The sequence below is a fragment of the Cornus florida genome, unplaced genomic scaffold, assembly GCF_030987335.1.
Source record: "Cornus florida cultivar Cherokee Brave unplaced genomic scaffold, ASM3098733v1 CherokeeBrave_3.0.0_Hap2_Chr10, whole genome shotgun sequence".
Classification (NCBI taxonomy): domain Eukaryota; kingdom Viridiplantae; phylum Streptophyta; class Magnoliopsida; order Cornales; family Cornaceae; genus Cornus; species Cornus florida.
In genome coordinates this window covers 28,780,704-28,792,653 of record NW_026775580.1, presented here as the reverse complement: position 1 = coordinate 28,792,653, position 11,950 = coordinate 28,780,704, and the positions used below count along the sequence as shown (strand labels likewise).

General features: G+C 33.6%; 1 protein-coding gene across 1 annotated transcript; it reads left to right on the top strand.

Moving 5' to 3' along the window:
- The first annotated feature begins 4,762 nt into the window (after positions 1 to 4,762).
- On the top strand, positions 4,763 to 11,358 carry LOC132277457 (sugar transporter ERD6-like 6). The gene is made up of 18 exons (XM_059779312.1): positions 4,763 to 5,215; positions 5,541 to 5,603; positions 5,681 to 5,770; positions 5,869 to 5,928; positions 6,026 to 6,091; positions 6,181 to 6,246; positions 6,349 to 6,424; positions 7,897 to 7,961; positions 8,058 to 8,150; positions 8,371 to 8,451; positions 8,563 to 8,647; positions 9,191 to 9,237; positions 9,350 to 9,412; positions 9,501 to 9,560; positions 9,690 to 9,755; positions 9,848 to 9,907; positions 10,592 to 10,706; positions 11,024 to 11,358. Exons 1-18 carry the CDS (start codon positions 5,015 to 5,017, stop codon positions 11,137 to 11,139), a joined length of 1,473 nt encoding a protein of 490 aa, XP_059635295.1. The 5' UTR covers positions 4,763 to 5,014; the 3' UTR covers positions 11,140 to 11,358.
- Positions 11,359 to 11,950: the final 592 nt, after the last annotated feature.

Genomic DNA, 11,950 nt, shown 5'->3' with positions numbered 1-11,950 from the left:
TTGGCTGATCCTATTAAACAAGAATATGGTAATGGCCTTAAGCGAATAGGTCGACCAATGTACAAAAAGCCAAAATCAGCCACATCCGACACTCAAACATCTACCATATCTGCCAAAAAGGGAACAGATGATGAAGTCATGGAGGTCGACAATGATATTTTCATACCAGGTAGTAATGTGATCGGCCAGGCTCCCAAAAGGAAGGTTGATGAAGGGAATCAGCCTAAGGTTACCGAGAGTACACCATCAGCCATTCCGAATGTCAAGGCTCTCATACAACACGATTGTTGCCCTGAATGGAAAGGTAAAAGAATTTCAGAATTAAATCGGCTAGATTACCAGAATACTTGGCCGAAAGTGGTATCTAATCCTCAGCCAGAATCATCATTGGCTAAGAGAATTCTTTTAGCCTGTCGTTCTCAACCGAATTTCAAGAAAAGAAAGCGGGGATGGAAACTAAAAAGGGTTAAGTGGAGAAGAAATTCGCGGAAGAAAGTTTAAAAATTCAAGAAGATTAGCCATCAGAAAAGCTCTATACTGGCAGAATGTTGTTCTTTTAATGGAGTAGCCAGTTAGATCGGCCCAAATAATATTACACAACAACTTGATCCCGGCCGATCACGATCATACCTTACTAGTAGAGTTGGGAAACTTCAATGGTGAGGTCTATCATGGATTTATAAATGGCCAATAGTTTGAGGGGTATCAGCCAGTTTTGTGGGAATAATGGAAGAACTAGGATCGGCCAGTCCTGGTTGAAGCAATATAAAGACCAACTTAGAGGTGGTTGGGAAGAAATAAAGTCTAGAAGCTCACTGGCTGCCAGTTTCTTTCATGTTATAAAAATTCCAAAAAATCTTATCGGTCTGAGTGGCCGATAAAGCATTTGAAATTTGGGGGGCATTTGTTGGCACCAAAACTTGGCAGCCACCTCAGCGGTGACGTGGACCAGCGATGGGCCGACACTTGTTTAGTATGATTTCAAGAAAAGTCGGCCAATTGAGAAACAAGAGGAGAAAATTTAGGAATTTAGCCACCTTATCCAATAAGGTTGTTGCTGAAATTTGGTAATTAATATTTGAGTTAATTCAAATATATTATTTCAGTTTGGATAAAAGAGATTTAGTTGGAATGAGATTCCTATGAAATAGGAATTTCGTGGCAAAGGAATAAGGAATTCAAAGGAAAGGCCGTCACGTGAGGGATAATTTGGGCAAAAGTTATAAATGGTCTTCCAGCCATTTAAGGGAAGTTTTCAGTCTAACTTAAGGAAAGGAGTTGCTAAAAGTTAGCAACTTTCCAGCAACTTTTCAGTATATTTCTCGACAACTTGCATTTGACTGGATCAAGGAGAGATTTCAGCAAGGACTTTCCTATTGAAGCAAGAAGAGAAGAGACGCAAAAGACTACTGGAACGTGGTTTAGTTTGAGTAATAAAGTGAAGAAAATCAAAGAGCAAAGAGATTTTCTAGCAATTAATTAGGAAAATAAGTTGAGATAGAACTTCTATAAATAGAAGTATTGTATTCCATTTCCAATTCGTCCAGCACCACCACAAAACATGCATTTCAACTAAAAATGTTTTCAATTGACTCTACGTCATTTTCCTATCAATTTCTTTATTTCAATTTAATGGCAATTGATTAGATCCTCGTCAACTATTTTGATTCAGCCATTTACTTTCTTTCAATTTCAATTATGTCAATTTTAATTACGCAATTTTAGTTAGGCTTTCAATTCAATGGCAATTGATTAAATTCTTGCCATTGAATCGTAGTGACAATTGATTAAATTCTTGTCATTACTTGACTGATGGCAATTGATTAAATTCTTGCTATAACGTTTCAGTGGCGATCGATTAAATTCTTGCCATTGTGTTTGGCTGATGGCGATTGATTAAGTTCTCGCCATCACGTTCGGCCGGCGATCGATTAAGTTCTTGCCGCCTGTCTTCCCTCGGCCATTCCATCCATTCAAACATTCATCAGTTACATTTCTTTAGACACTCTAAAAAGTCCTTGCTACAAACAAGGCATAAAAGAACTTTGCTGGGAGTTCTTACTAGTCTCTCTCCCACACAATCACCTGAGAGTCAGCCATCGGAAAAAGGGATAGGCTGGTATTCAATTACATATTTTGGGTATTTTGTACAAATACTCTGGCACACCCGCGAAGAGTCCATCGACCGACGTAAGGAACAAAAACCGCGCGAACACTATTATATCAATCTCTCTCAGTCTTATTCTTCTTTGTCTATCTCTTTCCTTTCTATCTATATCTATGCCTCTTCCCAGTTCTATTATCACATTTATTATAACTCATTCACATTGTTAAAATCCTTTTAAAGGTAAACTGAACACACAAAAGAATTTTATGTTTTTTTCTTCCCGAATCGTCTTATAGTCAATTTTTTCAAAGAGGTTATAATTACACCGATTCGAACTACATTATTGATTCTAGTACGCTGCATGCATCAATTTTTGAATTAACGTTTATATAATGTTTTTAAAGCGAGAGAATCCTCTGGCAAGAAAGGATACATTAAGATAACAAACTGTCATCATTACAAAGCAAGTGTACTGTGTACCTTCCTATCTATAGGACCACATATATTTATTAATATAATAATGACAAACAAAAAGAAAAACCAGCAAGAACCACATGTTCAATTAAAATAATAATGACAAACGGATAGAAGAGTAACCCAACTTGAACAAAACTGGCATATTTAATGTTCATTTAATAGGCTTATTGCAATTAAGGAAATTAAAAATAAATTAGAGTTATATAATAGTTTTATTTAATAAAATGGAAATTAGAAATAAATTAAGTTTATGTAACAGTAATATTTAATAATTGTAAAATGGGGATTGGTTTAATTTTTACCATGATTGAAAAAGTATTAAAAATTAAAAATGCCACATATTATAAGAAAATAAAAATGAAAATTTGCAAAAGTTATATTAAGAAAACGATAAATGGACAGCTATGTAGGTCAAGTTGTTGACCCACCAATTTGATACTGAAATTTGTATTGTTTTTATTTGCTTCTAGAATCATAGCAGTATAATCCTACTGGACAAGGGCTTATCAGATACAGTCCAATAAATCAACCAATCAACTCGTTTTACCATCTCATTATTTGCTTCGAGAATCATAGCAATTATTATTTTGTTGGCTATAAGTGAAAAACTAAAAACAAATGTTTAACTGTTTAGACATACCAACTTGAATCAATTACTTTAAAAAAAAAAAAAAAAAAAACAACTTTGAATAATGAGGAATTTAAAAAGTACCAATAACTGGGTTTTGCCCTGAGCTAACTACTGATGCATGGATTTGCCAAACACAACCTAATAGTCTTAGAATCACCAAATTATTAACCAGTCAGTCTTGGGAGAAATTATTGTATATTTTCTATATGGGTGACCACTAGATATCCTAATTAGATTCCATCCCTATGAAATTTGGTCCGATTGGATTCAACATTTTTATAAATTGAATTGGTCCGATTGGATTCAGCATTTTTATGAATTGCATCGAGTTTTTTTCAAATAGTTTAATATTATTATTTTTAATCGAACAAGACATGAATTGAATTGGTCCGATTAGATTCAGCATTTTTATGAATTGTATCGAATTTTTTTCAAATAGTTTAATATTATTATTTTTAATCGAACAAGACTTATCTACCCATAGGTGAATAGGCCAAATCTACTTCCTACTATTGTGGTTATATTCTGTAATTACAAAATTAAGAAAGTGATAAATAAAGAAATCAGAAAGTTGATTGAATTTATTTTAAAAAAAATATATATATATTATCATTATTTATCACTTTCTTGATTTTGTAATATGGACTATTTATGCACTTGTAATTGGACAATATCAGCAATAAGTATTCAAGTATTGTCCTATCTAATAGATTAATTTGCAATTGTTAGTAAAAACTTAATAAAACTTAGTAGGTCTTTTAGGAGGAAATAAAAAAGAAAGAAAATGAGAGAATAATGTTAATTGTTTATCATGTTTGGTTGATTAATGAAGGAAATGATAGTAATCTTGGGAAAAGAAAGAAAATGGTAGTAATCTTGGGAAAAGAAAGGAATTGAAACTATTGTGATAAATTTACGATCATACCATTTTTTATAATTTTTTTCTTTTATAAAAATAATGGTAAAATTGATATTAATAAAGTTTTATTAAAAATATTAGTCTTTCCTTTCCTTTCATTTCCTCTATTTTTTTTTGGAGGATAACAAAAAATACCATTCATTCCTCATTATATCCAACCAAATCCTTCATTTTCCTTTCATTTCCATCAAACATTTCCTACCAATAATTTTTATTTATTTATTTCCTTTCATTACCATTTTTTCTCCTTACACTTTCATTCTACCAAACTGACCCTTGGATGGGTTTTCTAAAACCTCAATCCATTAAACGGGGCTTGAACTACAAATTCCTAACCAAACCATGAAAATAAACTATTTCGTAATCAATTAATGGCCGTTAATGATTTCGTACACCACGAATATCTTATTTATCAATTTGTAACCCAATCATAAAAATAAACTATTTTCATATGCAGAGATCGAATTGAACAAATCGATTCAAATGAACACCTTAATCGATTCAAATGAACACCTTAATTTTCTATTATTAGAAAATAATAGTGTAAATGTTATATGTTGGAATGATGTTATATGTTGGAATGTTGTTAGAGACAATATAATTTATGTGTAAAAAGAAAAGAATAAATCAGTGCCAACTCACCTTACCGGGAAAAAACAACCAGTGACCATCTATTCTCTGCAAAACTTTCTCACTCTAATAAGTCTCTCTCTCTAAAACTAATAAATCTTCCCATTTTCTCTCTCACCGGCAATTGACCAATCGCATCGCCGGAAAATCAACACATCACCGAGTATATACATATATATGTATATATCTCCTCTCTCATTGATTTGTTGATTCGCATAAATCTTAGAGAGAGAGAAAGAGATCGACGAGAATGAGTTTCGTTGAAGAGAATGACGATGGAAAGGATCTTAGAAAACCGTTTCTTCATACGGGAAGTTGGTATCGCATGAGCGGCATGGGTTCGAGGCAGTCCAGTATGATGGGTTCGACTCAGACGATTCGTGACCGCTCAGTCTCTGTTCTGGCATGTGTTCTAATCGTTGCTTTGGGTCCTATACAGTTCGGTTTCACGGTTAGACCCTCCATTGTTTTTCATCTTTTCTTCTTTAAATAAATTATTGTTTGGTTGCCAAGAAATAGAGAGAAAATTAGAAAACCATAATTTCACTTGTCAAATCCAATTTTGTTATAAGATTTGTACAATTACTGGGTTTAGAGTAGCTCTTTGATTCTCATGAACCTAAATTATGGGTAAAAATGAGATGTACTTGAAATTTTATCTGTCTTCCAAAATTATTGGATGCCTAAAAGAGTTTTTTTTTATTTTTTGATCCCTCTCTCTCTTGATATTACTTTCTTATATATCTGTTTAATGAATGATTGTGTTCTTATTGCAGAGTGGTTTTTCTTCACCTACGCAATCTGCTATCACAGCTGACCTAAATCTTTCAGTATCCGAGGTGTGGATAGTATATTTGATGCCTTGTTTTCATATGGGTTTGTTTCTATATGGTTTCTCACTCAAATAATGGTTCAGTTCTCTTTATTCGGTTCTTTATCGAATGTGGGTGCAATGGTTGGGGCAATAGCTAGCGGTCAGATTGCCGAGTATATTGGGAGAAAAGGGGTATGAGTGTTTGTTTCATTGCTTGATTTTCCTTATGAGGATTTTTTTTTTTTTTTGATTTGCATAAGTGCATTTTGCTTCATTCTGTGATATTGCAGTCTTTGATGATTGCTGCTATCCCTAATATAATTGGTTGGCTTGCTATATCATTTGCTAAAGTGAGTTCTTCTAATTATCTATCTTCAAATACTATTTCATGTATCTTTGAAGTGACATTGGAACCTCTACTTATGTCATAGTTGTTGTTTTGATTAGGATTCTTCCTTTCTGTACATGGGAAGATTGTTGGAGGGATTTGGTGTGGGGATAATCTCTTACACGGTAACTATAAAGCATATAGGTGGTTATTACATAAAGGAATCATGTACCAGAAATATCTCAGTTGAACCTTCTTGTTTTCGTAACTGTAGGTGCCAGTATATATAGCTGAAATAGCGCCTCAAAACATGAGAGGGGGGCTAGGTTCTGTGAACCAGGTTGGTTGTTTTTGCTTCTTATCCTGAATTGGAGATATTATTATGCTTCATTAATTTTTCAAATGATCAAATCAATTAAATTTTACTATTTCTGTTTTGTAGCTTTCTGTTACGATTGGAATATTGCTGGCTTATTTGCTGGGGCTTTTTGTTAATTGGAGAGTACTTGCAGTTTTGGGTAATCCTTTGAAAGACTCACTTTAGTTTCTTATTATCAGTGGATATAATCATAATCAATTTCCTGATAAGGCAATCTTAATAACAAAAACCTACTTGAATAATAGTTCTGCTTGTTTTGATGTGATTTACCGATTTGTTGCTATATGATGGCTCAATGAAAGTTACTCAGAACATGGGGATCTTGCTTTTCCTGCATTTATGTTGGTTCATGAATACAAAATTTTAAATTGTGGTTGTTTGCATAGTTATTAAAGGCTCAAGGCATACTAAGGCGCCCAAGATCTCTTGGAGCCTAAGAGCAAGGCACAACGCAAGGCGAGAGCCTAACTATAGTGAGGTGCATGTGTAATAGAAACGAATATGAAATATAAGTCACATAAGATCGTATGTGATCATGATATGCATATATTAACTAAATCAAATACCATTATAATTGTGCAACAATAAAAAGTAATAAATTCTAAATATGTATTGTATTATGATAAAAATCAAGAATCAAGTATGGGACACATTTAATGTAATTTTTCACATAAGCTCATAAATTCCGTCAAATATGCATAAAATTAAACCATGTGACCCATTGAATATGACCATGATTTAATATAGAGTATGTAATTCATGTTCATTTAAAAATACAAATAAAACGACATCTACGGATGATCATTTAGGAGCCTAGGCACGCCTTTAACAAATATGATTTTTCATACTTGGAAGTACAAAATTAATCTTTTCACAGGCATTAAGTTTTCCAAGAAGGCCCAAAAGTGAAGTTAGTTTTTTTTTTTTTTTTTTCCTAGTTGGTACTCACACACAATTGTCTCTTCTGAGACTTGAACCCCTGACCTCCCTTTGGGAAGTAAGAGGCTGATACCGCTAGGTCACTGGCCCGTTGGTAAGTGAAGTTAGTTTTGGTTGTCAATTAATAAGAGGAGTTTCTCAACCTTGTTCTTCTTAAACTTGTTCCAGTTAAAATCTGGTAAGAACTGATGTTTGATATGGGCTGTAACTCAGTAAGGCATCAAGGTTAAGTTAGTTGGATTTCAATTGTACATCCGTGATTATTTCATAATCTTGGTCTGTTTCCTTTTATTTATTTATTTTTGGGAGGGGGTTGGTGGGGGTGGGGGGATAATAATGGACTATTCATGGTACATGCAAAATAAAATAAAAGCTAAGGAAGTGATACATCAAGAGTAAGGACTGCAGCCTCCGGTATCAGCTAAAACCATAAAATCTACATTCAATTTGGGAGCCTATAAATCAGTCACATTAAAAAAATTGAGCTTACCAAAAAATTAAATATAATAAGCACCAAAAAACTTTTTGATGGCTGAATTAGGCATTTGATAAGCTGTATTATTTATCACCTTAATGCCACTCTTGTCCCATTTTGTGTAATTCGACGTAATCTGCCAAAGCATATGAAATAAGCATTTATTCTGAAAAGGAAATACATCTATCTTTTTGCAGGAATATTACCATGTCTAATTTTGATACCTGGCCTATTTTTTATTCCAGAATCCCCTCGGTGGCTGGTGAGCTTCATGAAATGATATATTTTTTTACCATTGTCCATGGTTGGATATGTGGCTATGGTCACTACTGAAGCAAATTTTTTTTATTGAATCCAGGCAAAAATGGGAATGACAGAAGATTTTGAAGCTTCTTTGCAAGTTCTTCGAGGATTTGATACTGATATTTCCGTTGAAGTAAATGAGATCAAGGTAAAATTCATTTAGTTCAATTACGTTACAGAACCACCAACTGCTTCCATCTAACTGCATTTAAAACAAAGTAATCTGTTACATTAATACATGTAATGTCCTGCTAAAAGTCCATGGATTAATTTATCTTTATATTATCTCTTTCTAGGATAAACATCTCATAGTTTTGTTCCTAACTGCACTTTTTAGTTGTTCTTATTAAAAAGCTTTTGCTGCGCAGGGCTCTGTATCATCAAGAAGCAGTAGAACTACAATCCGATTTGCTGAGCTCAAACAAAGAAGATTATGGTTTCCTCTGATGGTATTATCTATCATCTGGGAGTTTTAGTTTTCTTATGTTAATGTTATGCTTTCAATCTTGAACATGGAAAATCATCAGAACTAATTGTTTTCTGCTACCGATATCTGGCAGATAGGAATTGGATTACTTGTCCTGCAGCAGATAAGTGGAATTAATGGTGTGCTTTTCTATTCCAGTACCATTTTTGAATCTGCTGGTAAGTAGTAACCAGTTCTTTTATTGTATTCATTTTCGTTTAATGGTTGAGGTGCACCAGAATCATGGAAGTATCATTGTTGCAGTCCGCTTACCAGCTCTTTTTGACCACTTGGGGTATCATGTTAGTATAATATTCCTTCCAAGTGTTGGACCGGCAACTGGAACTGTGTTCCTAAAATTTAATGATTGCTTAATCAGAAGTTTGTCTTAAAAACTTTGAGGAACTATTAGTTGATCCATGGTACCGTGTTTCATTTTTCTTGTATGTTGTTCTTTTATTATGCTGATATAATTTTTCATATAAACTGTTGAACAAATTAACTTCTTATTCTGAATTAATCGACAACCTGCTGGCCATATATATTTTATTCTCTTGTAGGTTATGTGCATTGGTGTACTAAAACTAGAGTTACTATTTATTTTGGTTATGTGCTTTAGTTAATTGTGTATCATCTCTTATATATCTGTTATCGAAAGGAAAAAGTTAGTTTATTTCAATTCAAGTTAGATGGCTCTTAGTTGTTGTCTTAAATTTGAACAGGGATTTCAGCAAGTAATATTGCTACACTGTTACTTGGTATTATCCAGGTATGGCTTAAAGGATTATTTGCAAAATGGTCTCTTTTATTCCTATTTAAATTCTAATATTGAATGGCCATTTATTTCTCAAGTCATCAACAACAATTCGTGCACTATTTAGGTCTTTGCCACCGGAATTGCTACATGGTTGGTCGACAAAGCAGGCCGTAGGGTTCTACTCATAGTGAGTATGGGCAGAATATTCTGTATATAGTCTGTAAATCATTATCTCAAATTACATGGTAAATGGGAATTTGAATCTTTTATTGTAGGTCTCCTCCTCTGTCATGACTGTTAGCCTCCTAGTTGTTGCAGTTGCATTCCTTTGGAAGGTAGTATTGCAATACTATTTTGTTAATCAACATTTTTAGTCAAAATCATTAAGCACATGCAAAGATTTTTTGTTTTCTTCCACGTGTGTAACACTAAAAACTTTTGGTCACATTCTTTATTAATCTCAGGATTTTGTATCGCATGATTCTACCTTGTATAGCATATTGGGCATCATATCAGTGGTTGGAGTAGTGGTATGTCTTTACTCATTAAAAAGCATGCATATGATGGTTCTTGCTGGCCTTTTCTCAAAAGGATTATATGATTGCCTGACTTTTTCTTTCAGGGCATGGTAATTGGGTTTTCTCTTGGAATGGGCCCTGTTCCATGGGTTATAATGTCTGAGGTACCTATATTTAATTTACCATCTAATGTCACATTTTCGCAGTGAAATTTTTTCATTATTTTAACAAAACAGCATCATGTTATGTAAAATATTTTTCAATTTTCTTCTGCCACTCATCTGTTTTCTTTTCTGCTGGGAATCGGCCTACTGTTGTCAAGTGATTGTTTATCTTGCACAACTTAAATTTAGCATCTAGTTATATTAAAGGAGGTAGGCAGATACCTCTTCCTTAAAAGGAAATATTTCACTCTCCAAATATTCAGTTCATTTTATTTTTTTTTATTGTCACAAACCTCAAGTCCTGACTCCTGAAATAAAGTATTTGAGCTATGACAATTCATTGTGCTGAGAACTCGTAAATATAAGTTTCAAGTTCTTTTTTGCATATGCTGGCTGCATTCATGTTTCATTAGTAACTAATCTCTGGTAGTTTATCCAAGAAAATAAAAATATCTGGTAGTTTGATTTTGAAGCTCAGCTCAAATTATAAATTCGACTATGACATATCTATTATGTTATGCGTTTGGTACTATTTAATATTATTATCTAAGCTGAACTATGCAGTTGACTAGTAAAAAACTTTTGTGCATATTGTCCACTTTTGTTGTGAAACACATTCATTTCAGAATTCTTATCTCTAGCTTGCTGCAAATAACTCTGTGCCTCATGTACTTGGCATCGCAGATTCTTCCTATAAAAATTAAAGGCCTCGCTGGAAGTGTAGCAACACTATGCAATTGGTTCTTTTCCTGGGTGATTACGTTGACTGCAAACTTGCTTTTAACATGGAGTAGTGCAGGTTTGCCTCTCTCTCTCTCTCTCTCTTTCTCTCTCTCTCTCTCTCTCACACACACACACACACACACACACACCCCGACACCTATATATCATGAATGCTTGTATGAAACCTGAGCACAAATGCATAGGTGCTCGATGACACTGAAGGGTACAAATGTGCAATGTTTGCAGTCGGAATGCAGCTCTTGCTGTTACGAATCCTGTTGTTGTTATGGTTATTGTAACTAAACTTACCATCCTCATTGGGTTACGGAGATATTACCTCATTATTGTTAATTTTATTTGGTTTCTAATTAATTGATTTGTTATATTTAACAGGAACCTTTCTTATTTACATGATTATGTGCGCTTTCACTGTGGTATTTACGGCCATTTGGGTACCCGAGACAAAAGGAAAGACTTTGGAAGAAATTCAGCGGTCCTTCAGAACATAATTTTTTGGTCTCTGTTTCTTTACATTCTTCTTGTTGCAGAAGCAGCCATTTTCGGCACTTCCAATTCTGTAATATCCAACAGATAAAGCGAAAATGCAAATATGTAAATTTTTTCTCCCCCCGGTATAAAACAGGTATGATTTTGTGCCAGCACCTTGGTTTATTCTGGTTTGTATTATCACAAGGCTACACAAATTCTTCATATTATTATTTTTTGTATATTGGATGTCCAATTTGTTCTGTAATGAAGTTTAGATGTAATCACTCACTAAAATGGTGAAAACAATATATGCTTAAACCCATTTATGCAGATCATGACCAAAAGAAAAAAGAGAAAATTCTAGTGCAAGCTTAAAGAGACAGTGGGTATATCTGAAGGGCTAGTCTAGTGTCTGAGGCCTTACCTCTACATGCGGAGGATGTACCTCTATATGTGGAAATGTTTTTAATTTCGAATTTGTGATTGCCAAGTCATAATGGAGCAACTTTACCTTAGGATAAACGGGTTCTTTTCACATATATAATTTTATCTAGTGTTTTTGAGTCGTCATGTCATGGGACAACAGCTATTGAAGATAGGTTTAGAATGAGAGAACTAGGGTTATCTACAACTAGAACAACATAATTGATAATGTGATTCCGGTGGTTGGTTTGGAATGAGACCAGTGGGTAGCTCTCGCATCACAATGTACAGTTTTTGTTTGTTTGTTCTTTATTTATTTATTTATTTTTATTTTTTATTTTTTATTTTTTATATTCAAAGTTTAGTGCACCTAAATAATCTATCTGCAACATGCATGTTTTGTTTTTT